This window comes from Macaca nemestrina, chromosome 12, assembly GCF_043159975.1.
Source record: "Macaca nemestrina isolate mMacNem1 chromosome 12, mMacNem.hap1, whole genome shotgun sequence".
NCBI lineage: Eukaryota > Metazoa > Chordata > Mammalia > Primates > Cercopithecidae > Macaca > Macaca nemestrina.
In genome coordinates, this window is record NC_092136.1 from 120,936,721 (window position 1) to 120,962,382 (window position 25,662).

Consider the following 25,662-nt stretch of genomic DNA (forward strand, 5'->3'; position numbering starts at 1 on the left):
GAATCTTTGATTTAAGCTTAATTTTATTGTAATATCTTTGGACTGGGAAAATAACATCCAGCGGGTCTGCAGCCCCTGTAAACCCACTGTAAACTTTTCTAGGATTCCTTTTATTCTCTGAGCCCTATGTGTTCCCACTTTAATGGAGTCTTTATCATTATTAACTCAAACTCCTTCTATAACAGTCCTCAAAATGTCTAAGCATTCTCCTTCTCCCAGTCTATGGTCACTTGTGTAAATGGCCAAAGGTCTTTTTGGGGACAGATTGGGAAAATTACCACATTTGCCATGGTGTTGGAGGGTCCTGCCCTTTGGGTACCTGTTACCTTTTCAGTCTAGATTCCAGATTTGAAAACTGACTCAGATCCAGAAACCAAGCAGGGCCCATGGTTTTTTTACTGGGACCACTGCTCTCCACCTTTCTCAACCATTCCTGCTTTTTTCTTTCTTTCTTTCTTTCTTTCTTTCTTTCTTTCTTTCTTTCTTTCTTTCTTTCTTTCTTTCTTTCTTTCTCTCTTTCTCTCTTTCTCTCTTTCTCTCTTTCTCTCTCTCTCTCTTTCTCTCTCTCTCTCTCTCTCTCTCTCTCTTTCTTTCTTTCTTTCCTTCTTTCTTTCTTTCTTTCTTTCTTTCTTTCTTTCTTTCTTTCTTTCTTTCTTTCTTTCTTTCTTTCTTTCTTTCTTTCTTTCTTTCTTTCTGTCTCTCTCTCTCTCTCTCTCTCTCTCTCTCTCTCTCTCTTTTTTTGAGATAGAGTCTTGCTCTGTCGCCCAGGCTAGAGTGCAGTGGTGAGATCTCGGTTCACTGCAACCTCCACCTCCCGGGTTCAAGCAGTTCTCCTACCTCAGCCTCCTGAGTAGCTGGGATTACAGGCACACCACCACTAATTTTTGTGTTTTTAGTAGAGATAGGGTTTCACCATGTTGGCCAGGCTGGTCTTGAACTCCTGACCTCAGGTGATCTGCCTGCCTCGACCTCCCAAAGTGCTGGGATTACAGGTGTGAGCCACCGCGCCTGGCTCTTGCTCTTTTATATTATTATACAGAGGAAACCATGCTTTTGCTGGCTGCCCATCTGCTTTGCCCCTTGGATACTGTGCTTTATTAAGCATGTCCTTGACTTTAAGGATCAGGTCCCTTGGCTGCCCCTCTGATCTTCTTGGTCATTACAAAAATTATGACTGCCCTCCCAGCATCCCTGGCTTCACACAGTAGCGTTATGTCACCTGGCCTGTATTTCTGCAGGGACCCATCATCTCCGTTGCTATCAGAGCCAAGTTCCATGATCACCTTTCCTGGCATTAGCCTTGGCTGGCATTAGAGAGCCACTACTGAGCTGCTTAGTGATACTGGTGCCTCCCTCTCCAGTATATTCCTGCTGGCTTTGGTGGCTGGTGCATCTGTCCTCTGTCCTTCCATGGAACGTGATTGTCCAGTGGGCCTAGCAGAGTCACATAATATATCTATTCCACCATGCAAACATCTGTGAGCCTTTTGGTCCCTTCTTCGGCCATCTGCCATGGTAATTCAGGCATTTGAACCTTGCTCAGTGTGAGCCATCACTTTTTCCAGGCTTCTAGAAGCTTCTCTAGGAGTGAGTTTGCACCATCCGCTGGTGCTCTTGACACCACGTTGAAGTCTGTAGCTCTAGAGAGTGCCCCTGGGTATGCCCTCCCCTCATCCCTACCAGTGCGTGCTGGCGCTTTGCACCTGCAGCACCTTCGTGGGCACAGTCCCTTTTGTCTCCTGTCAGGCCCAGCATGTCTCTGGCTGGGTTATGCAGCAGCTTAGCCCAGATTACAGGCCTGGCATTCAGGAGAGAAGGTGGGAGCAGCTTTTGAAGAGAGCAACTGTTGCCTTGTCGGGGGAAGTCCTCTCTACTGTCTTCCTGTGCTGGGGGAAATTTTAGTTCCTGATGGTGTGCAGTAGGGTGTGTCTAAAGGATCAGAAATTTTCAGAAATAAATCTTTGGAGGCATCTACCCAGATAGCCTCCAAATGAGGCTAGGTATATAAAATAAGCATATAAAATACCTATATGTACATGTGTGTGTACATGTGTATATGATAAATCACATGTATAATATATATGTATGCATATAATGTGTAATAAATTATATATACCTATATACACACACACATATGTATGTTTTTCCCAGGTAGACCTTGACATTGGTATAATAGAACTGCTTCCCTTGAGCACCTGACCAAGTCTTTGTCATTCAACAGGGCTCTCCAGAGCAAAAACTGCCCATCTGGGGAGTCCTGCTTTGGTTGGAAAGTGCTAGACTGTGTAGCCTGACCTTGCCCAGTTATTGGCGGAGGGCTGTCCCATGAAGAGTGTGTCCTGGGTTTCAGCACTGGGGCTGAGCCTGAAAGCGCTGAGGGCTAGAGGCTGTTGGCCAACTGTGCTTCTCCCATCTCTGTTGTACGGAGTTTAGTGGGGGGTCTGAGTGGCGCATCTCCATGTCTGCCATAGCCAATAACTGCATCATTTCAAAGTAGCTCACATCTGACCATCTGTTCCACAGAAAAAGGTATATGAAAGTTAAGAAAACAACACAAAAACAAAAGCATCCCACACGTAAAACCCATTCTACTTGATTTTAGAGGACTGTATTTTTTTATTTTGTTTGAGCCGTCTTTCCTCTTGCCTATAAAATAGCATCAACTTCGCCATTTTTTTAATAAAGCACAAATATCTTGGTTGACTAGCTCCGATGCACCCCCACCCTATCCCACATCTAAATCTTGTCAAAATCTTTGCTCACCTCACACTTTCAACAAAATAAGTCCTCCTGCTGACACAGCAGGAAAAGAGATTTTTGTCATTTGTCAATCTGTGACCACTGGGTGTACACCAGAACACACACTCACTGACCAGCTTCCCAAAGTGATAAGCCAACCTGGCGTCTCGCCACGCACCTGGTGTTCCCTTGCAGCCGGATTCTCAAAGGCATTCTAATTCATGTATGCCACCATCTTGTGTATCTGGTTATGCCCCGATGGCATTTATACCAGCAGCAGTCCTGCCTCGAGAAGGATGGAGCATCCAGCGTGGGTCAAAAGGGCTGAGATATAAATATCCTAGAGAGCATGAAAAAGGAAGAAAGCAATTAATATGCCACCAGGAAGATCATTGCCTTTCCCGTGAAAGTTTGGCTGAAGAATTGTGATAACTTCAAATGATAAGAGGAAGGTTTTTCTTTTTAAGAATACTGTCAGGAGGAGACTTCATGGTCTAGCCACGCACTTTGGTGATGTCTAACTTGAGCTTGCATCCGTGTTCTCATCGCAACTTTGCAGAGTGACACAGACAAAAAGCGCTCCTAATGGAAGGTGAAGCCACCGTGCAACTGATTGTAAACTAACACGAAAAACGGAGCCAACGATTTTGCTTCAAGACATGTAGGTTGACTACTGGACTACAACCTAAGGCTGGACAAAGAGAATCCTTCTCTAATGTGTCTTTGATTTGAACTTAATTTTATTTTAAATAGGCACCCAAGAAACTAGCTTTTCTGTTATATAAATATGTGCCATTCTAAGCACTCCTAGAATCCAAAGAAAAATAAATAAATGTGAGTCATTTGGAGAGAAGCAGTCATTTAACATCTGTAAGTAAATATGTGTGGAGGATTCATAACGCCAGTGAGAGAATAAACAATGTGGGAAACCTGCTGAATTTTCACAGGTTTTTGGAAAAACATGGAGTAATTTAAACTAAAAAATTTAGTTCACCAAACACTCTTGTGACAACATGCTTAAACCTAGAATTATATTTCCTTTGTACAGTTGGCATTTAAATGTCTGGTCAGAGAAAATTTGGAATAATTTTTAAATTCCCATTGATTTACAGAAGAGTTTTTTTCCTGCTACAGTCAAGTTACTTCTTTCTTGATAAATTCCATTTAAACATTTCGAATAATAGATTCAGCTTATGCCTTAGCCAGTTTTGCTTATTCCACATCTACTGGATGCTTGGAAGCATCTAACCGAGCATGTTTCCCCCTTATTCACATGCCTTTTAAACTATTTACTTACTGCAAACTTTTATCAGGAGGGGTTTATCTCCCCCCTCTGCCTCCAGTGACCCTCCCTGGGTGTCAGGGGAGGTTTCCAGGCCACAGTTTGAGATTTCCCTTGTGGAAGATCATGTCTAGCACTAGGTCCCTTGTTAGATTTTGCCTGGAAACTGCCCTGTCCTATCTCCTGCAGAGCGATGCATCAGAGAGAAAAGAGAGGGCATAAAACTTAAAAAGTTTGGAAAAGTTTCTTTAAATACTTCATACATACCTGTGAAAAAATAGAGTAGAGCCTATCTGTGGCGACTGTCCAAAACCAGAGAAACAAAAAAAGACTTTAATGGAAAACCAACTTCATTTAAATGTTGGAGGCAGCAGCTTTGTTCGGAGTTTTAATCCCATGCCGGTGGATGCTAATTCTGTAACATTATACAGTTGCCTTCTTTTGGGTACAAAGGTAGAAGGGGGTTTTCTTTTGTGTTTTTCAGTGCAAAGTGATTCTGATCAGAAAGGCCCAAGGTTTCAGCTCCAAGTACCTGACATTTCCATCTGAATCTACCTTTTTTTTTTTTTTTTTTTTTTTAAGGGGGAAAAAAAGGTCTAGTTTTTCAGGAAAAGAACCTCTCTACGCAATCCTGAAACTGATCTTTAGATTTACTTTTCCTTAATCAATAGAAAAAAACTTGATTGCAGCTCAACACTTACCTGTCTCTAGTGCAGGACTAACTTAATTTTTGGTTTTAAGAGTACAGGATTCAGACATCATTTCAGGAATCAGAAATTATTGGCAACAAGTTGAGGAGAACTGACATGAATTCTTGTTTTACCTAATTTTTCCTGGCTTACCAAGATTTGGCTTAATATTTCTGACTCAGTTTCTCCAGCCTCTACAGAACAGGTTAGTGACATTTTTCGTAAATACAAATATCTAAATGAATCCTCCTTACTTCTCTCTGAACCAGTTCCCTAAGGGCTGTAGTCTTAAACTTGCATGGCATCTGTCTCCGTTAAAGTTGTGTGTGATCTCTGCTAAAGCCTTTGTACCGTTTCCAGCAAAACTGTCTAATATTTAATATGTGCTTGAAATTACAACATACATACTTGACAACTAAAGATTTGCAATAAAACTCTCACAGGATAAATTCATTGCCTTTCCCGTGAAAGTTTGGCTGAAGAATTGTGATAACTTCAAATAAGAGGAAGGTTTTTCTTTTTAAGAATACTCTCAGGAGGAGACTTCATGGTCTAGCCACGCACTTTGGTGATATCTAACTTGAGCTTGCATCCGTGTTCTCATTGTAGCTTTGCAGAGTGACACAGACAAAACGCACTCCTAATGGAGGGTAAAGCCACCGTGCAACTGATTGTAAACTAACACGAAAACAAGTTCATCTTTGCTGCGTTCCTTCTTTAATTAACTTGCTGGAATTAATTGGTTGTTTGTGCACTGGATTCTATTTTTTATTGTGATTCCAATTCTGGACGGGTTCTTTTTTTTATTACTAATGTTTCTATCATTCATTTCACTATGTGAAGTCAGTGAACAGAGTAGACTGGCCCTGAATCTGGTCAATACTTCAGAATGATGGATCGGCTCCCTTCTATGGAGAAGGTGATGGCAAACTCTAAATTCTCCTAGCTGTAGAACATATTGTGTTTTAACCAACTTTTGTTTGATCTTGGTGGAAAGCTGTTGTGAAAATTAGGAAAGCCAGGTCTCACTGGGGTGTGGTTTCTGGTGCAGAGACACAACCCGGGACCCGCATGCACCTTTAGCGTTGGGTCCTAGTTTTCAGTGCTTTATTCGATGCACAGGAGATACCTTTCCTTTACTCATACTGCTCTCACTAATTCTAAATAATTACTTGACAATTCGAACGATATCATTACACTACCAGACTGGCTTCTTCTGGGCAGCTATAATTTGTTCGTGAAGTTTTGAACTTAGGAGGACCTGCCAGCATTCAGGGGATTTCAGCCCGACTCAGCACTGTTGATGTTGTTACGTGAATTTGTTCTGTGATGGTTTTGATGGTCTTGGGATTCGCCACCAAACACACCTGGTGTTCTGTTTACTCTGGCAAGCTGGGGATTTTTTTTTTCTTTTTCTTTTTAAAATTCCAGGATGAATTATTCATCATTCCTTAGAATTTGGGTCTCTTTCATCTTCGCACTTGTACGGCACCAAGGTGAGTACTACAGAATTCCATAAAGCTCTCAGTTAGCATGCTCTTGAATTGATAAAGAGACACGTTTATTAGGAACCATAATTGTAAGGGCAGGTGCATGTGTGTCGACAGATACACGAGAAAAATGTAATTAAATTCTATTATCAAGGGTAAAATTCATTAACTTTAAATGAGGTTTACTTATATTCCCACTTTCTTCTGATTTAACTTCAAATACTATTTGTATATACCAGCTTGCCCTGTGCTAATGGAGTAGATCTTTAAAATAATGCAAAATACTTCCATTAAAAGTAGATAAGATAGGTGTATGTGCACCTCATGTCTGATCACTGATTCCCATTAAGGCATTTAATTTGCGGTGGAGACTTTAAATAATCTACTTATTTTGGCCTAAAACTAGGAAATTACAATGGTATTGATGTCAGTGGCTTGTATATCAGTGACCTTTTACGTGGCCCCCAAATCTAAAACTTCAAGTTAAATAAGATAATTATTCCCCTCAGTGATTCCTTCTCTTTCTCTGTGTAGCATTGCCCTGCGTAAGTGAAAGGCCACATATATTTTTTTCTACTGTTGTTTTGGATTTTAGACAAAGATGGGGTAGTCTAAATAGATTTTAACATTTTATGGCTAAAATTCTCAGGCACCTTTCTTTACTTTGAGAGTTTGTCTAGTTCAGGTGGCACGTGAGTACAAGTCTGAGGTGCGCATGTCCAGCCCCTGTGCAGCGCTAATGTTTTTCCAGAGTTGGTGAATTTAAACAGTTAAACCACAGTGTGAGACCCCACAAGAATGAAAGAGGGCCCGTGATTTCAACCTTCTACCCCAGCTCCAAGAAAGTACATTTTATTTGGTGGGAAAAAAAATCCTGGAAACATAGCTATGTTTATTGTGAAATTCTCAGCTTAGGGCAAGCATGGATAGGGATATTCTTTCTTTTAGCAACTCTGATGTTATTGATAGGCCATGCTGCTAACAGTTACATATATATATATATTTTAATAATAATGGCTTCTGAGGTGTTAATTACTGTAGTTTAAACCTATGCCCTTGTGTTTAGCACCCTCCTTTTCATTTGACAAGTATTATTTACCATATTAGATATTCTTATTGTTTGTATCCTTCTTAAAATTAAAAATATTTAACTGTCCATTCTTTCCTATTCAAAATTGTGAACTAATTAGGATCACCCGCAAAGAGAAGAATCTTGCAAACTGCCTCACCTTTGCAGCAGAAGAGGAGGTTAGGATCATTCTCCCTGGCCATGGTTTTCTGTCTCCTCCAAGGGGTATTATGGATTTTCCATTCCCTAGGCAGACTGGCCAATTAATGCAGCCCAAAATACCAATTAATCTTTCCAAAAAATGATGATAATTCAGTGTGAATTTAAGCCCTCATTCATACTTGGGCATGACTCCTAAAAAGTTCCCCATGAAGGATAAATCCATGCCAGGACACAATTTGTTACTGTTAACTTGAGAAATAAGTACCTGTGTATAATACTGTAGTAGCGATTATAAAGATTTTTTTTTAATTTGTACCTTCTAGGAATTTTTAATTTGTTACTATTATGTAAATAGAAATGTTAGAAGACCCCTTTTCACCTGCTGGTTGTAAATTAAATACAGCTCATGGGCCCAGAGCTCCTATGATCTGACACAGTGCCTCCTACAGGCTCAAATTCGGGCAGCTTCTCAGCAACTTCTGGGGCTTGGACGATGCATATACACTAATGACCAGATTCGTTTCCCTGCTTTCCTCGGATGTCAGCCCCTGGAAAGAAATTAGCCCTCCGTTGAGGCAGAACTCCTCTTGCTCCCTGCTTCAGAACTGGAGAGCTGGCTCTTGGCCTGGAGCAACAGGCCTGCTTTCTGGCCCCTTTGCACTCTCTTTTACATGAGCTGTTGTCTGTTCACTAAAAGCCTCCCAAAGGAGCAAAGACAGTCCTTGGCCGGTTGCTCCCCAGCCTATTGCTTCCATCAGCACAGAGCAGGGACTTTCCCGAGGAGAAGGCCCGACATGAGAATGGGGGCGTCGGCATCTCATGGCAGCAAGCAGGTACCTCAAGAAGTGTGGCTGATGCTCAGAATGGGCTTGCCGCTGCCCCTGAGAATGAGAAATTTAAAAAAAGGGAAAAAGGGAGAAAATGATAATGTCCTATTGTCTTATATTCATTCAGGGAAGAAAGGACAGAGGCAGAGAAAAGTAACACCCAAAATGTAGATTATTTCACAGATACTATTGGACTTGATCCTCAGTGATGCAGACCCTAGGGAACTTGTCTCATTTCTCCCACAAAACTGAGCCACACCTTGCAGCAGTATGGACCGGAAACCTGGGAGCAGCAAGCTGGGGCTGCCAGGACGGGGGTAACCCTGTCACGGCGGGGTGCAGTGTGTGTTTGTGTGATGGCTCTCCCGTGACCAGGAGGACCAGTCAGAGCCCTGCAATTCCTCTCCAAAGAGTTCTCAAGGACCCAACCCCCTGACCGTGGAGGATCTCGTGTCTGTCTTTTGTAAAAAGGAGTTGGACAAAGAGCCTCTTGCAGGGCCAGCCCTCAATCAAGGTCATTCATGGGCCAATTACTACAAATCCTCTTCTCCCACTTTTGTCCCAGTCCCCACTGTTGTTTATTTCCTTCTGGGATCTGGGATTTTCTCCAATTGTGCGGCAAGAGGGAGGGAACTCCTTTCAGGAAAAGACACGATAGTGGAATTCTTGAGCTAGAAAGGGAGCTTCAAAACTGTGGCCATGCCAGACCTAGAGGCTGCCTCTCAGTACCCAGAAAGCTCCAGGTTCCAGGGAAGTTTCACAAATTTCCAGCCAGTTGTAACCGTAGATATCACCAAGATGCATGAAAGTGCAAGAACGTGCACAAAGCGCTTTCTCCTATGGAGAAACATTATCATTCCCGTTCTCCCCTTTCCCAGAGGCAGAAGATACTGCACTGTGTATGGCCTAGGTTTAGGATGAATGAGCGGGCAGTGTGACTTGTGTTCAGCTTGCAAGCCTTACTGAAAGAAACTGGCTTCAGTAAGTAGGAGGGATGTAGCTTTCCAAACGGAAGAGGGAGCTGCCATCTATCTAACCATCATCTCTCTTGACAGCTCAGCCCAGGGAGCTCATGTATCCATTTTGGCAGAATGACACCAAAACCCCTAAAGTAGACGATGGAAGCTCATCTGAGATTAAGTTGGCCATCCCAGTTTTCTTCTTTGGCGTTCCTTACCGCACTGTCTATGTAAGTGGAGAAGCAGCCCAGCTGTTGCTCTCTGGCTCTCCCTTTTGTTTGTCATTAAGAAAAGCATTTTAAGTATCCTCTTCCAGAGCTCTGGGAAGGAGGATTTATTGGCAGCCAAAACGACAAGTTCTGAGATTTCATGAGCTGATAGGTTTTATGATTAAGAAAGTCAAAGGTATATTTAATGGCTAATGTTCATGGTGGAGGAGTATACAGGGTAATAAATTGCTTTTGTGGGTGATTAAACATAGAAGTGAAGCAGAAGCCCCAATGCCATGAACATTATTTCTGCTACTCAATGAGATAAAAAGATACAGTGAACCACAGTAGGAGCAATATCATTTTTCTTTCCCTTCTGGGGGTGTGAAAAGTTTAGGCATCTGTTGTTCTTGGGCTTCCTACCAATTCGAAGCAAAGTCTGAACACAGTAGAGGGGTAATCAACTATTATATCAAAGTTGTTTGCAGAATTGGCCACCCTCAATAATCGTCTGTAGATAGGCCAGAGGATCCCATCGCTCAACCCGCACTAAGAAATGGTCCCATTTGTGATCAGAGCTCTTCTAGGCACCTGTGTTCTCAGGTTCTTGTTTTTGTTTTTTTGGATCATTGGGTTTGCTGCTAGTGAAACGGTTGCACATGAAGAGGAAGACTCAGAGCAACTGAGCCTGCCTTTATTGTTGGCCTTAAAGAACTGGGTGAGGGATTATACCACATCCCTGGAGGAAGAATGCAACCCTAAGCATGTCCACCTCTGGCCATCTCTACCTCTGGGACCTCTCTCTTCCCAACTTTTGATTTATGACTCCGGGATGATTCCCGCTAGAAAAGAGTTCCCTGTTCCATTACCTAACTGGTAGTCCCTGAACCTGCAGAGGCAGGGTTACACAGGCACTCATGAGCAATGTCATTTCTTGGGCCCCACCCCACACCTACTGAGTCAGAAACTCTGGGAGGAGGAGCCAGTAATCTGTGTTTTCATGAGTCCTCCAAGTGGTTCTGATGCCCACAAAAGTTTGAGAACCACTGATCTCAACCATAGGATATAATCAAGACACATGTGAGTCATCACCAGCTTCCTCTGCCAGTCTGTGTGTTTTAATTACACCTATTGTTCCCTAGCAAACACTTCACTCTGACATCCTGAAACGCCTTTTATTCTCTACTCACGACAGGGCCTCCCTAGTCTGCAATAGCTGGTTTTAAGTTTTGGGATGTGTTGACCTGATTTTGGCAATAATAGAGTGAGGACTTCCGTACTGGAAGCCCAGTTAAGCTAGTTTTACTTCTCTATTGCACTGTGTGATATGGGGTCTGAAGAATTTTTTCTTGCCCTTGCAACAGGAGGGTCCTTAACCTGAGGCAGACTTATTTGAGGATACATTGTTCCTTGCGTTTCCAACACTTTGAGTAGTGCAGTTTTCTTCAAGCCTCTAGGATGTTCCCTATTACTGGAAGACAACAGACTCTAAGTCTCTTCCAAACCCAAAGCCTTACTTCCAAACATGTAGACCTACCCTTGGCCCAGGCCTTGATAACTTGCCTCTGGGATCTGGGCCACTGTTAATGTCCATAAGGTTACTGGTTAACAGGAAATTAACATATGATTGGAGTGTATAGGAAAATTATCTCCAGGTTTTCTATATCCAAGAATTGCAGTTTCACTACAGGCACCTCTGCTGCTGAAGCCATGTAAGCCACGGAGTTAAATCAGTTTATCTAGCAACGTACAGAGCTAAAGATTCAGGCAGAGGTTGAATTGTTTACAGGTCCCTTGTAAACTGAGGGTGTATCTTGGCTTGTGATTTCCAGTAAGGTTTCCTATTTAATTGGTTTACTAAGCCATTTACAGATCATGAAGAAATCACCATAAGATAGTCATTTATATAAACAACGTAGTCATGCCTCAATTTTTATGCAGCGATTGTACCAAGACACTATCACACCACACGAGCTGGAATGGAACTGGGCATCTGTAGGTCTTAACCTTGTCCTTGCTCTGAGCACAGGAGTGGTTGTGACATCAGTAGAGGTCTTTTAAATGTCTCACCCAAAGCAGAATATTGTTCGTCGGAGACTGGAGTTGGACGGAGTGTTTGATTTCTCTCTCTCTGACACTCCTCTTTCGTTATAAAATAGGAGGCAAGGCCTAATATAGAGCACTTCAATTTTCAAATTTCACTATACTTCCATGCTTATTTCTTTTTCCTGCTTATTTTGTATTAGTGACCCTGAATCTATCTTTAGTACCCATGTTACTCCCTGTCTGGCCCAGCACACACACACACACACACACACTCCCAGTACACACACATACATACCCAAATATACATACACACCACCCTCAGTACACACACACGTACACACCCTCCCTAGTATACACACACACACACACCATGCCCAGTACACACATATACATCCCAGCTCAGTAAGCACACACAACCCACTCCCAGTACATACATATATGCACACCCACTCCAGTATGCACACACTGTCCACCCCAGTACACACACACACTCCAATATACACACACACATACACATCACCCCCAGTACACACATATGTGTCCCACCTCAGTAAGCACACATGCACACCACCCCCAGTACACACACACACCCCCCAACCTAGTATACATACGCCCCACCCCAGTCACAAACACACACATACACATCCTAGTATACACACCCCATCCCCAGTACACACACACACACTCCCCACCCCAGAATACACACACAAAGCCCACTCCAGTACACACACTCTCACACACCTCACCGCAGTACACACACACACACACCCATCCCCAGAACACACACACCCATACACCTCATCCCAGTACACACACACCCTGCAGTACACACACATGCACATCTCACCCGCAGTACACACGTGCACACATGCACAAGCACAACTCAGGAGCATTTGATAAGCATAATAGAGACAGGATAGGGAACATGAAAATGAGACTGATTATTAATCAGAAATGAAGCTGGTTACAAATCGAATGTGAAAGAAAACCAATGAGTTTGTCTGGAAGTAAACGAACCTCTTAGTTTGAGCAATGGAAGCCGGCATTTGGGGGTTCTAATTCAGTAGTTTAAAAGTTGTTTTCATTCATACAGTTAGGCGAATGCCTGTCTTGGTCTGTGACTCTGAAGTTGTTATGGTTTCAGATCCGCTGTGCAAAACCTCTCTTATTTTCGTAGGTCAATAACAACGGAGTTGTTTCCTTCAACGTGCTAGTGAGCCAGTTCACGCCGGAATCCTTTCCCCTGACGGATGGGAGGGCCTTCATCGCCCCATTTTGGGCGGATGTGCACAATGGAATTCGAGGCGAGATCTATTATAGAGAGACCATGGACCCTGTCATCTTGAAAAGAGCCACCAAGGACATCAGGAAGTACTTCAAAGACATGGCAACCTTCTCTGCCACTTGGGTTTTCATTGTGACGTGGGAGGAAGTCACGTTTTATGGAGGCAGCAGCACCACACCTGTAATAATTCAAATTTTCCACTTTCCACTTCATAACCTGACATCTAATTCTTGTCCATCTTCGCTACCGTGAAGGAGTCTAATTATTAGAGCTAAGGAGTGTCAGTTCCCTTGAGTTAAACTAATAAGTCTTGCTACCCACTTTGCAGGAAACAGAGGGAACTATCACAGCTAACCAGCCCAGTCAGCTGTAATATTTCAGAAGATATGTCACCCCTATCACAAATCATTACTAATGCCTAAAAAAACCCTCAAGAACTTTCCCGCTGTAAGTGACATTCCTGTTTTGCAGGAGAGTGATTGAGGTACGGAGACCCATTCCAGGCCACATGCTTAGGAGCCCATCTAGGGACCCAAAGGTCCTTTTCTCTTGACAGAGGTACAAATGCCTCCCTCTATTCCTAATTTCCTCCCTCTCTCCCCAGTAAAATTTGGTTGGAAGAGAAAAATAGCCTCCCAAGTTTGGGCCCAAATGAACTGGCTCATTATGTTGTGATATTTTTTTTTTATTGCGACCAGGGCTGAAATTATTCATATTTGATGTTAATTAGAGTGGGCAGTGAAAGTGTTTCATGAATAAAATTTCAACATCTGCTCTGGAATCCCAAATGAGCAGTCAAATAAAAGTCAAATAAGAAAGATTATCACTGGCATTATCGCAGAGATAATCAACTTTCTACATAAAGGGACAGAATGCAGTTTTCACAAAAGCCTGCAGCTTGTTTGGGTGACTTTGCCAGTGGAGAGTTTTGAAGTAGTAGACACATCTTCAACTGTATAATTTCTAGTAAGCAAAGACAACTCAAAAAATCTGCCCTCCACTTACTTAGGATTATTTCCAATTCCATCTGTTTTCCAGTTTCCTTGGCAATGAGTCAGTTGTTTAGGGGTGGAACACAAACGACTGAGTTAGAGAGAGGTGAAAAAGTGCCGGGTTTGCAGTTCACAGCTGCGACACCACGAACACATTATGTTTTAGCACCTTCTAGCCAGAGCATAAAGAAGCACTTTATCGTTAAGAGGTTCTGTAGAACAGAAAGACACAAGTTTAAACAGCGGATGCATTGGCTAGAAATAACCTCTAAAGAAGCATACATTTCCCTCTGTCACGTTGTGGATCGCTAATGACTCCTCGGGTGATGTTTTATATCCTTTAAGCCTCATATCTTACAGCGTTAGAATGCGGGATGCCGGCAATCGATAAATTTTAGTGGCATGGGGTGGAGGGAAGAAATGCCCATCAAATGCTGACCACCAGTTTTTCAAAAAAACTTCCATTGGCAATAAAAATGGCAAGATAATTTAGATACTTTCTGGCTTGTACTTTGGAGTAAATTTCTGAACTAGGTGAGAACTCTTTCTATGAGGATGAATGAAGTAACCTCTAAGTGCTTTGAGCTCCTTGGAGAAAAAAAGATGGTGTAGTTCTCTGGAGCTGCGAAAGTGTCCATCCATCACCATCTTTGAAATTGGCCCCACCTCTTTCATCCTGTTATTCCATGTTTCCCCTTCCGTACAGAAACACATATCACAGGCCAGCTAAACACTGGGCTTGAGAGGTCTTTTACAGGCAAAAATTCTCATGTGAGGCCAACAGAAGGGAAGGAAAGAGGATGTGTTTACTTCGAGGAAGGAAAACTAGTATTTATTGAGGGCTTACTGTGTGTCTGGTGCTGAAGGCTACTTTTGCATATCATTTAACCCTCCCCAGAATGTTCCTGGACAAGTACTGTCTCCAATTTCAAGGGAAGGCAACAGGTCCAGAGAGGCCAAGTATCTCCTTCAAGTGGCAAGAAAAAGGATAGGATTCGTATCTCCTAGGAGACACAGCAGGGGTTCAAACCAAAGTCCTCCAACTCCAAATCCCAGACTCTTCTTTCTTCAGCTGCCTCCTCCGGGTGTGGCTGAAGTCCTCAGAAGCAAAAAAGGTTTTTTATCCAGAAGAGTCTTAGAATGAATGTTGAAGAATTCTGTAGTGTAGGAATGTGTGAGAGTGAGCTAAGGTGCGTGCTGGTGGCGGTCAGCCTCTGGGGTGTCACTGGGATGGCTGGTTGGTTTAGAGGTGTGACTTCAGGGGCTGGAAATGGATTGCTCTTGAGACCTGCTTGGACCAGATATTTCCAGCTTCATTGTGGGAGAAGGAATTCCCTTCTGAAGGAGAATCCTGGTCTGAAGGAGGCTGTAGCTTTAGTCCTTGTGTGACCTTGACTTTGCACCTGTCCCTTGAAAGAGAGCCTGCTGGTGACCTTACAGCAATCTTGAACCTACTGCTCACTCATCTTTGTGTCCCACTTTCCTCTTCTGTCGAATGGGGCCAGAGACTGAAGGCATATACCTGAGCAAGTCTATCACAAACGCCATCAGCTGTGGCCAGCACAGAGCGTGGGAAGAAAAGTTCTTTACAAAAAGGGCTCTTCTTACTCGTAGCTTGCCTCGCTTTCTGGGATCATCTAGAATGGGGAGATTTGGGGCTTCCAAGATCCTCTACCCCAGTTTGATTACACAGGATAAGGATTTGTGTCTTCCTCTGCATTGGACAGACTGTTAACCGGGACAGTGTCAGGCAGCAGGGAAAAGTGCTGGGTTTGAATAGAAAAAGGTCAATGCAGCCTCTCCTTTTAACTCTATTTCTATTAAATTTTTTGAAAACATGTGACAAGGGGTAAGGATTAGCAAGCGGAAAATATAAAGGACAGGGTTTGCTACAGCTTATTTCTGAAAACCGTTCACAAGTTTCATATGAATTTAAATAACATCTCTATCCTAAAAAGTTTAAAATGAAGGCAGCATGGAATGGCAGTGCCCTGAGAGATGGACTGGGAATCTGGCGCAAATCCCGTTTTCTGTTGCTGGGTCACTGTGAAATTTCCAGTAACTCATTTCCCAGAGTGCCTAGTTTTCTTAGCTATAAGATATACGTGGGCCAATACAATCTTAGCATTGGTCTGGGGTACAGATGAATGTTGACGATTTTGCAGAAATAAAGTGATGCACAAATGCTCAATTAGAGGAGTAATTTCTCTCCACAAAGTGCTTTTTAAAAATCACTTTCTCACTTTCATTTTTAAAAAGGGAGACATCTCATCAAGATTAATGTTGTTTTCCGGGAAGGGAGAGAGCACAATCCACATGGCCACTTTAATCACAGGGACTGGTATCTGCTCCCTCGTCCAACCCACTCTGCAAGGGGAATGGGTGCTTTCATCCTGGTCCCCGGCCGAGTCTTTCCTGTAGTTTATTCTCATGCTGCCATCTATAGGTGCTTTCACATTATCACACGCTTAGCCAGGCCTCTGAATTTTCTGTCTGGTAGAAGTCAGAGATGTAAGCGGACGCTGAGTCAGACTCTGGGTTTATCTCAGGCAATTTCTCTTTTAGATGCACAATCCCACATGTCTTGCTTTTCCCACTGGAGGCGAGAACAAATTCAGAGAGGAGTCAGAGCTGGAGGGCCTGGCTGCAGAGCAGCTCTGAGCTGCCTGTGGGTGGGGAGGGCGCAGGGTGAGGGGAGGACCTCCCTGGGGCCAGGACCTCCTGGGGAGTGCAAGTCATGAGACTGTGCATTCCCATCCTGTAGGTGAACACCTTCCAGGCCGTCCTGGTGTCCGATGGCTCCTACACGTTCACCCTCTTCAATTATTATGAGATCAACTGGACCACGGGGACGGCTAGTGGTGGTGACCCCCTGACGGGTCTTGGTGGAGTGATGGCACAGGTAGGTGACTCTCCACTTCATCCCCCGCGTGTTTCCGTCGCTGCACTCTCTGCTTCTGTGGCTCAGCATTCTGGAGGGAATCCTGCCACCAGCTTTTAACTAGAGACGCACGTCTGATCTCGCAGGTGAACTATGAGGCTAGTCCTGCCCATGTTTGGCACCCTGATTCGGCTATGAAATGAACGAGGCAGTCCTTTCTCACCTGGAATGCTGGCCCCAATGACTCCAGGAAAAGAGGGCTCTTGATTTTAGAGGTGCTGGATTCTAAAAATAAGACAGTAGGGCCAGTTAACCCATGGGGGATTTTTGTACTCAAAAAATCTTGTCTTCCTTTTGTGCTGCAGGCAGGATTTAATGGTGGAAACCTCACCAATTTCTTCAGCCTCCCCGGGTCAAGAACCCCCGAGATCGTGAATATCCAGGAGACCACAAACGTCAATGTTCCAGGCCGCTGGGCATTTAAAGTTGATGGAAAGGAAATTGACCCAGCCAATGGCTGCACCTCCAGAGGTAAAGCTTTTCCTCTGTCTATGGCAAGGCAGGGTTTGTTTAGGGTAGATTGACAGGCAAGCTTTTAAGCCACGGGGGCGGACTCATTCCCAAAGCCTTACTCTTTTGACATCTCTCAGCTGGGTAATGGAGATCAAGGTAATTTTAGCATGCACATTCATCACATCAGGAGCTAAAACCCTGCATTCGCTACCTCGCAGCTTTGGAAGTCCTTTTCTGGGGTGTGCACACAGCTCTCAGTTCTGAACAGCTCCGAAATGGACCAGGATCTTGAGTGATTTCTCAGCCAGAGGGACAGAAGGGAACCCTCCTGTTTAACATTATTTTCGTTGTTGCTGTTGCCATTTCCTCCCTCTGCCCTTTACGTTTTTCTTCTCATCCTTATTCTCACTCTGCCATCTGCACTTTGTAGATACACAGGAGTGGGTGCAGTTGGAGTATTGCCAAGTTCCTATGAGGGTAAATCAGCACTTCCTAGAATGATTAGGAAAAAAAGAAACAAAAAGTAGTGTAAGTCTTTACGGTAACTTCTCCTAAAATCTTCCCAGCATCAGCAAAACGTGCAGGAATTTGAGGAGAATCAAAGCTGACTTTAGGTCTCTGTGAACAAGCTGTAGTTGAACCTGGATGGATGTCCTTCACATTGGGTACCCAAAGTTTGGAGCCTTTTCTGAACTATCGAACCCCTTTAGATGTGCAAACTCGCCTTGCACTTTCAGAGAAACATCCTGGTTTATGAATTCCTGCTTTTATGTGTCCAAAAATATTTAAAAAACAGAATTTTTGATAACATTTCTACTTCCAGGAGTAGAAGCTATAGAAATTAGAAGCAGGAAATAATGCCTCTGTTCATTAGTCCATCCACCCACCCATCCATCCATCTACCCACCCACCCGTCCACCCACCCATCCATCCATCTACCCACCCACCCATTCACCCACCCATTCACCCATTCACCCACTCATCCACCTACCCACCCACCCACCCATTCATCCATCCACCCATTCACCCACCCATCCATCCACCTACCCACCCACCCATTCACCCTCCCATCCATTTATCCATACACCCATTCACCCACTCATCCACCTACCCATCCATCCATTCATCCATCCAGCCATTCACTCACCCATCCATCCACCTACCCACCCACCCATTCACCCACCCATCCATCCACCTACCCACCCACCCATTCACCCACCCATCCATCCACCTACCCACCCACCCATCTATCCACCTACCCACCCACCCATTCACCCACCCATCCATCCACCTATCCACCCACCCATCCACCCACTCATCCATCCACCTACCCACCCACCCATCTATCCACCTACCCACCCACCCATTCATCCACCTATCCACCCACCCATCCACCCACCCATCCATCCATCTACCCACCCACCCATTCACCCATCCATCCATTCATCCATCCACCCATTCACCCACCCATCCATCCACCTACCCACCCATCCACCTACTTACCCATCCACCAACCCATCCATCAAGTCATCCAGCCATTCAGCAAGCCATTGCATCTTTCTGAAAAACATTTTAAGAGCGCCATTGAAATGCCAGCCACTCTGTGAGGTGCTGGAGATAAAGCTGCTCTAGCTGCCCATGACATTACTATGGTAGAGGAGACATAGCCATGGGAACAATGATGACACAGCATAAGACATATTATGATAGACACGTGTGTAGGGTACTGTGGAAACACAGAGGAAGACCATGGGAAAAGTGTTTCCAGACCTCTAAGGAAGTTTTGGATAGGAATGAGGAGGTGCCCTTACCCCCTCAGATAGAAGCTTGGACTCCTGCTTGTCTTGGCAGCCCTGGGAGGTCTCGGGGTTCTTTCTTGGCTCAGCTTCAATTTGTTGTTGTTGTTGTTATTGTTTGTTTAGGAGACAGCGTCTCTCTCTGTCACCCAGGCTGGCTAGAGAACAGTGTCATGATCATAGCTCACTGTAACTTTGAACTCCAAACTCCTGGGCTCAAGTGATCCTCCCACCTCAGCCTCCTGAGTAGCTGCGACTGCAGGAACCACCACCATGCTTAGCTAATTTTTTATTTTTTGTAGAGACAGGGTCTCAGCATGTTGCCCAGGCTGGTCTTGAACTCCTGGCCTCAAGCCATCATCCCATCTCAGCCTTCCAAAGCACTGGGATTAAAGGTGTGAGTCACTGCACCTGGGCTCAATGTGTTTAATATACAGAAAAGCCACATTCACATGGTCTGACACACCTGTGCCTTCTGCCCCATTCCCTGTGCTGTGATTAGTGCCTCTGCTCTAAGGTAGGTCATGTGTGAAGATGGCCTGCCTGGGCTCTTGCCTCTGTGGACTCTGTAAAATCCCCCATGTTCAAAATAACAAATAAATGTTTTGCAGCTAAGCTGGTATTAACTGGATAGGAAATAATCTAGTTCCAGAGCTCATTAGGATTTGAGATTGTACCCTCCTCCCCTACAGAGTATAAATACAGCATCACTTAAGGTCTGTGAGAGATAGCAACTCAATACCACATTCTCTCCCTCCCTTGTACAGCCTGGACCAGGGGCCTGAGAAGTTGCAGACTCTTACCCAAATACCTCTTCCGCTTGTCCAGGCATCACAGAGATGACTGACTATGGCCATACAACATGAGTGCCCAGTGACAGCCTCTTACCTGAGTCCTGGGAATGAAATGCTGTGATAATAGAAAACATTGGCTTGCAGAGCTGTGGAATTGGTCAGATGCCAGCTGTATACACAGTCTCCACTTTGACTTCATTCTTTTCCTCCTGAGTTATAAGTTTGGGTTTCATATCCAGGACGAATTCAATATCCTTATATAGACTGCTATGCATTTTTATGTGCCTCTGGGCATCTATCAATCTAATGAGATTGGGATTTGGCCTGGGGTATACAGGGGAAGTGTTCCATAGAGCTGGTTTATTATATCATCATTCCACAAACAAAATTATCTCAAAGAGTCTACCTTTTGGTCCAAACCCCCTCTATTCAAAGGCATTTTCCTCTCATTTATTGAAAGCCTGAAAAAGCAGGGCCTGGAAATGATGCTGAGTGGAGGCTGTCACAATACATACAGCCCTAAACTCGTGCCAAGGAGTGCTGAGGATTGAGGACCTGTTTTCAGGGCTGATGCACATGACCTATTGGGAATGTGACTAAATCTATTCTCTCATTTTTCAACTCTATTCTCAACAGGTATAAAATAGAATTGCCTGTTGAAGCGTCATTGTTCCTGTTGGGCAGATAGAGCCAAGACTGTTACCGATGCACCCGCACCCCCGACTTGGGTTAACCTTGCAGCCTTGTGCTATTCACTCCATAGTCAGTTTTATAAAAACTTGAGATGTTATTTACATTTCTTAATGCTGTGTCTTTGATACTTGCCTTTTCAGACATTCTTATTTTACAAGTGCTTCTACTTCTATCAACCTGTGTCAACTTTTTTATAGCATCACTGTTCCCTGTGAGACAAGGATGAGAAATAGCAGTATCCGCATTTTACAGGTTAGAAAAACAGACAGGTGGAAGTTGAGTGAGTAGTCTTGGAAATTGATTGCAGATTTGTGACTGCTGCTCAGTTCTCTTGACCCCAACTCCCCAGCAAGGACTAGGTCACAGCCCCCAGCCCAGAAATGTTTCTATTTCAATTAAAGGTTGATGTTAGCCACTGGAAAATTTCAAAGTTTTTTGGTGGGGAGGTCATTTATTTATGGAAATGATTTTAAAGACTACACTTCTACCAAAGACAAAAGTGTTTTTAAAATTATCACATCCCTTCAAACCATTCCCCTCCCCTTTCCTCATTCTCTTCCTGACCTAGAATTTGTCAAGAAGGTCTGTCCAGTGCATAGACAGAGAGGAATCCTGGACTTGGACAGGGCCCTAGAGTGGGAAAGAAGACAATTTGTGTAGGTGTAAATCCTGCCTAAGCAGCATCTGCAGGATTCATGAGCCTTTAAACGTGCCAAGAAAGTGGTCAGCGCTTTCCAGAATCTTCCCAGGGAGCTTGGGATTTATACTCATACATCTGACTCCTGATTAGTGCTATTGACCTTTTCCGGCACATACTGGGCCCCCAACAAATGTCTGTTAAATGAATGAACAAATTAGCAAACAAACAATGAGTGTTGCTGAGTAACCTGGGTAAACTGGCTCTTCCTTCGGAAGAAAAGGCAGGAAATGACTTCCAAGTGTCATACCCTTTTCCATGGATTAATGATAATGTTGTTTTCCTTGAATGTGAGTTTGCTCACCAGCCATGGAGATAATAATACCAAGAGCTTAGACTGGATTCAGACAGACTCCACTTGGAATCCTGGCTTTCCCACGGAGTTGCTGAGTGATCCTGGATGAATTACTCAACTTCTCTTAAGCCTCAGTTTCCTCATTTGTCAAATGAGGGCGACCATACCTCCCTAACAGGTTCTTACGTGGATTAAATGGTATGATGGAAGTAAAGCATTTAGCCCAATGCCTGACACACAGGGTAAATGCTCAGTAAATGTTGGCTCTAATGTCATTATTCCCCAGGACAGTTCCTTCGGCGAGGGGAGGTGTTTTGGGAAGACTTGAACTGCACCATCAAGTGCCGCTGTCTGGATTTCAACAATGAGATCTACTGCCAGGAGGCTTCTTGTAGCCCCTACGAGGTGTGCGAACCCAAAGGCAAATTCTTCTACTGCAGCACTGTGGAAACCAGCACGTGCGTGGTGTTTGGGGAGCCACACTACCACACTTTTGACGGCTTCCTCTTCCACTTCCAAGGCTCCTGTGCCTACTTGCTGGCCCGACAGTGTTTGCAGACTTCCAGCCTCCCTTTCTTCAGTGTAGAGGCCAAGAATGAACACCGCGGGGGTTCAGCAGTCTCCTGGGTGAAGGAGCTCTCAGTGGAGGTGAATGGCTACAAGATTCTCATCCCCAAAGGAAGCTATGGAAAAGTCAAGGTGAGACCCTCCCTGTCCTTTACGGGGAAATGGAGAAGCTGGAGATTCTTCAGCCTAGGGAAGACTTCCCCAGATCTACTGGTTCTGCTGTTTGTCTCTCTACAGTGCCAAAGAGATGCACAGCTCTCCCTGCCTTGCAAATAGCTTGTAAAATACTTTACTGGGCCAAATTTTATGTGTACAAGAGCTATCCTAAGCTCTCTCCTCAACATGTCTATCTGCTTTTAAACTTAGAGTACATTTATATTCCTAGTTCCCTCATAAACACTGGTAGACACACACACACACACACACACACACACACACACACACACACACGCACAGCTCAGAAAAACTGGAAAGAGTTTCTCATGGTCCTGGCTTGCAATAATTGTAGCCACATAGCCATGCCCTGTGGATGGTGCAAACGCAATACAAACCCCCAATTCACTACAGCCTTTGATTAACAATCCTTACCCCACCTCAGCCCCAATTCTGTTTGCTCAAGAGCTGCTGCTTCATTTTCAGAGAAACCTCCAAATCGATTGATGTCTCCAGAGACACCACCTGTGCAGGCACCTGGATTGGCTTTGGTGACTTCCTTAGTGAGGCTTGGCTGGGAAAGTCCCATGAAAGCTCTGCCCAGACACCCCTTGAATAGAGTCCCCAACTCCCACCTAGAATAACAGAAGAACATGGGTCTCTGCTGGCCAGTTTAGCATATGCAAATGATTCCTGTCACTGTCCACCTGGATTTCAAGCAGGGACATCAACAAAAGAGAGAAAGCAAAAAGCTACTAGCAATTACTCAATTTGTGCAGGCCCCAATTTTCATAATGTTAATCAAGACCTTGTTGCAACCGTGTATTTATTCAAGCTGTAATAACCAAGACCACAAGGGGTTGATTGCTGCAACCCCGTGCAATCCTTAATCCCCATGCATGGAGGTCATTACAGAGATTACAAACCAGAACTGATGCCAATGCAGGGATTTCTTTCATTTTTTGAAAAATGTGTTGTAGTTTTAATTGATGTAGCATGTCCAACAAAAGGCAGGGCCAGGGAACTAATTCCACTCTTTCTGGCTCTGCCTTTCCCAGGTCTGGGCAGTTTATCAGTCTCATAATGAGGAAAGTGAGCTATTACTGTGGTTGAAATGCCAGTGTGCTTGCTATTTGGTTAGTCTCTCTAGGGACAACTCTGTTATCAAATCAAGGCTAAGAGTTCAGATACAGAAGTTTGGAGATTTTCCCTTTTAAATTTATATTGTGCTGTTGAGCACTATACTTATCCTTGTAGATAGATGCTGGCATTTCAAGCTAGAAAAATTTTTCACTAGCTTCCCTCTACTTTCCTGTATTTGGGGATGATGTGTATGATATCAGTAGTTGAAAAATAAAGCTTCATGCTTTATTCCTATTTTGTATTTTGATTAAAATTCTTTTTCATTCTCAGTCAGATTTTTTTTGTTTTAGAAGGAAAGGGACACCGTCATTTCTTTCATGCCCAGCAGCTCTGCTAATTTTGTGTGGCTCTGTTCCATCGTCCAAGCATAGGGCACGGATTCCTCAATTTTCTGTAACGACAGGGAGATGTGGATGTGAATGTAAATGTTTCAGAAAGAAAAGGTTATGTGACTCCAACTGCAAGCTAACAATGGCTTCCTTTTCCTTTTGCCAAATGGTTTCCAAGCGTCTCTGAATACACCTGCCCTGCTGGGGAGAGTGGTTTGGCGGATGGCAGAGCCCTGACCCAGGGTGATATGGGGACAGGCAGGGAGAGGGCTGGGAAGCAGGAAGGAGCCTGAGATGCCGGGAGGCAGCTGACTTCTTCAGCCACGCTGTGCCAGGTTAGAAATGGCCACTAAGATCTGTTCTTCCAAAACACAGACCTCCCTCCTCCAGCGCTGTCTTCATACGCTGGGATTAGGAGCTGAGTTCTGTACATGGATTTTCCCCCATTGAACTGTTCTCAAATAACAAAATAAACAGTTTAGGATTAGATATGCCAGTGGGACCAAAGAAAGCCAGCATAAGTAAAAATCCATCTAGAAGAAGCATCTCCTTCTAGCTAATATCAGTTCTCATCTTTCTTCCCCACATGAACACCAGTAGTTTAGGTGTTCACTTGGCTCCAGTGAAAAGGGAGCCAAGGCCAAGCAGCCCACGGCGATGAGCAGCTTGGGCTCTGGGGCTGGACCTGTTCAAATCCCTACGCCACCACCGCCAGCTGAGTGGCCTGTTTGAGCTCCATTTTCTTTGTCTGTGAGACGGGGCCCTCTAGGAGGTAGGGCTCCTGGGCTGTCGCTGGCCCTGGCGGCCTGTCCTCAGCACTGGTATACAGGCAGCAGGGAGAAGTGGAGAAAACCTGGCTTTGGAGCTCGACTAGAAGGACTCAGGCTCTGTCACTTGCAAGTCACACCAGCCCCGATCCTTAATTTCCTCATCTGTAAAAGGAGAAAATGATAAGGACCTCCTAAGACTGTTAGGAGAATTAAATAGAATAGCCACAGGGCAATGTCCAGTACAAAGTCTGGCACACAGTACATGCTCGGTGCATGCTGGCTCCCTATGACTATTCCCATGGAACTTTCTTTCAGTTCCAAGACCTATGCCTCTGTGACTCCACTTCTCTCTCCTCCCCCTGCCCCCACCTACATCCTGGGAGAGGTACTGTGGAAGAGGGAAATGGCCAGAATGCAGGCAGAAGAAAAGCAAGCAAACAGGCGAGGCTTATCAGCTGTCTGCTAACCACAGGTTGAGGACAGGGTCAGAGGAATGAAGCAAGGAATTACACTTGGGGACAAGAGTTCTCTGGGATCTCCTGCTCTAAGCACTGTGGGACACAAGGACAATGACTCTATAGTGAGAGTGAAAGGGGGTGCAATAAATGAAAACTTATGCCAGAAAAAAAAAGGTATGAACTGGAACGTTACTGACACCCACAGTCACCCAGGTGTCAGGTTAGCCTGAGTGTGACAAGAACAGAGGCAGGGAAACTGGGGTCCTGGGGTTGTGATGGTCGGGGGACTGTAGAAATATCCAGAGCCAGCCTACCCCATGGCTTCTGCTTTGGGACACAGTAAGACTGTGCCCCTTGCTAGCAGGAGCTTAAGTAAGAGCAGAGGAGCCCACTCAGCAGTTGACGTATTTGACATTCATAATTATACCAACATTGGGGAAGATTTTGCCTTCCACTTACCAGCACAGAACGATGGATAAGTGTTCAGCGCTCTTACTAGCTGACCTTCCCTGTAATATGGATCTTCTCTCCCTTTTCTCTTATGGTAGGAAAAACCATATTGTAGGCAAGGTCAGCTAGTAAGATTTGGCTAACCCTCTACCTAGGAGATAGGAATAAATAAATCAAGTCCTTGGTTTTTCTTTCTACTTCTAGTTCTCTGCAGGATGGTTTATTTCTCAAGCTTATTTTCTTATTCCCTTCCCCCGTTGCTATGATCTAAATATCTGTGTTCCCCTCAAAATTCATATGTTGAAATTCTAACTCCTAAGGCGATGGTATAAGGAGGTGGGACCTTGAGGAGGTGATTAGATCATGAGGGTGGA

At 44.3% G+C, this 25,662-nt stretch overlaps 1 protein-coding gene across 5 annotated transcripts in view; it reads left to right on the forward strand.

The window, feature by feature from the left end:
• The window catches only part of LOC105476345 (tubulin-specific chaperone cofactor E-like protein), a 167,740-nt gene that overhangs the window by 71,580 nt on the left and 70,498 nt on the right, over positions 1 to 25,662 (forward strand). For 2 of the 5 annotated variants that reach the window (XM_071075728.1, XM_011732175.2), the window contains 6 exons: positions 6,142 to 6,206; positions 9,314 to 9,447; positions 12,650 to 12,937; positions 16,514 to 16,651; positions 16,996 to 17,161; positions 21,705 to 22,117. In XM_071075728.1, coding sequence (XP_070931829.1) covers positions 6,142 to 6,206; positions 9,314 to 9,447; positions 12,650 to 12,937; positions 16,514 to 16,651; positions 16,996 to 17,161; positions 21,705 to 22,117 — 1,204 coding nt within the window. Of the gene's footprint in view, positions 1 to 4,762; positions 6,207 to 9,313; positions 9,448 to 12,649; positions 12,938 to 16,513; positions 16,652 to 16,995; positions 17,162 to 21,704; positions 22,118 to 25,662 lie in introns of all 5 variants that reach the window. The other 3 variants (XM_011732177.2, XM_071075726.1, XM_011732179.3) reach the window with 3 other exon arrangements.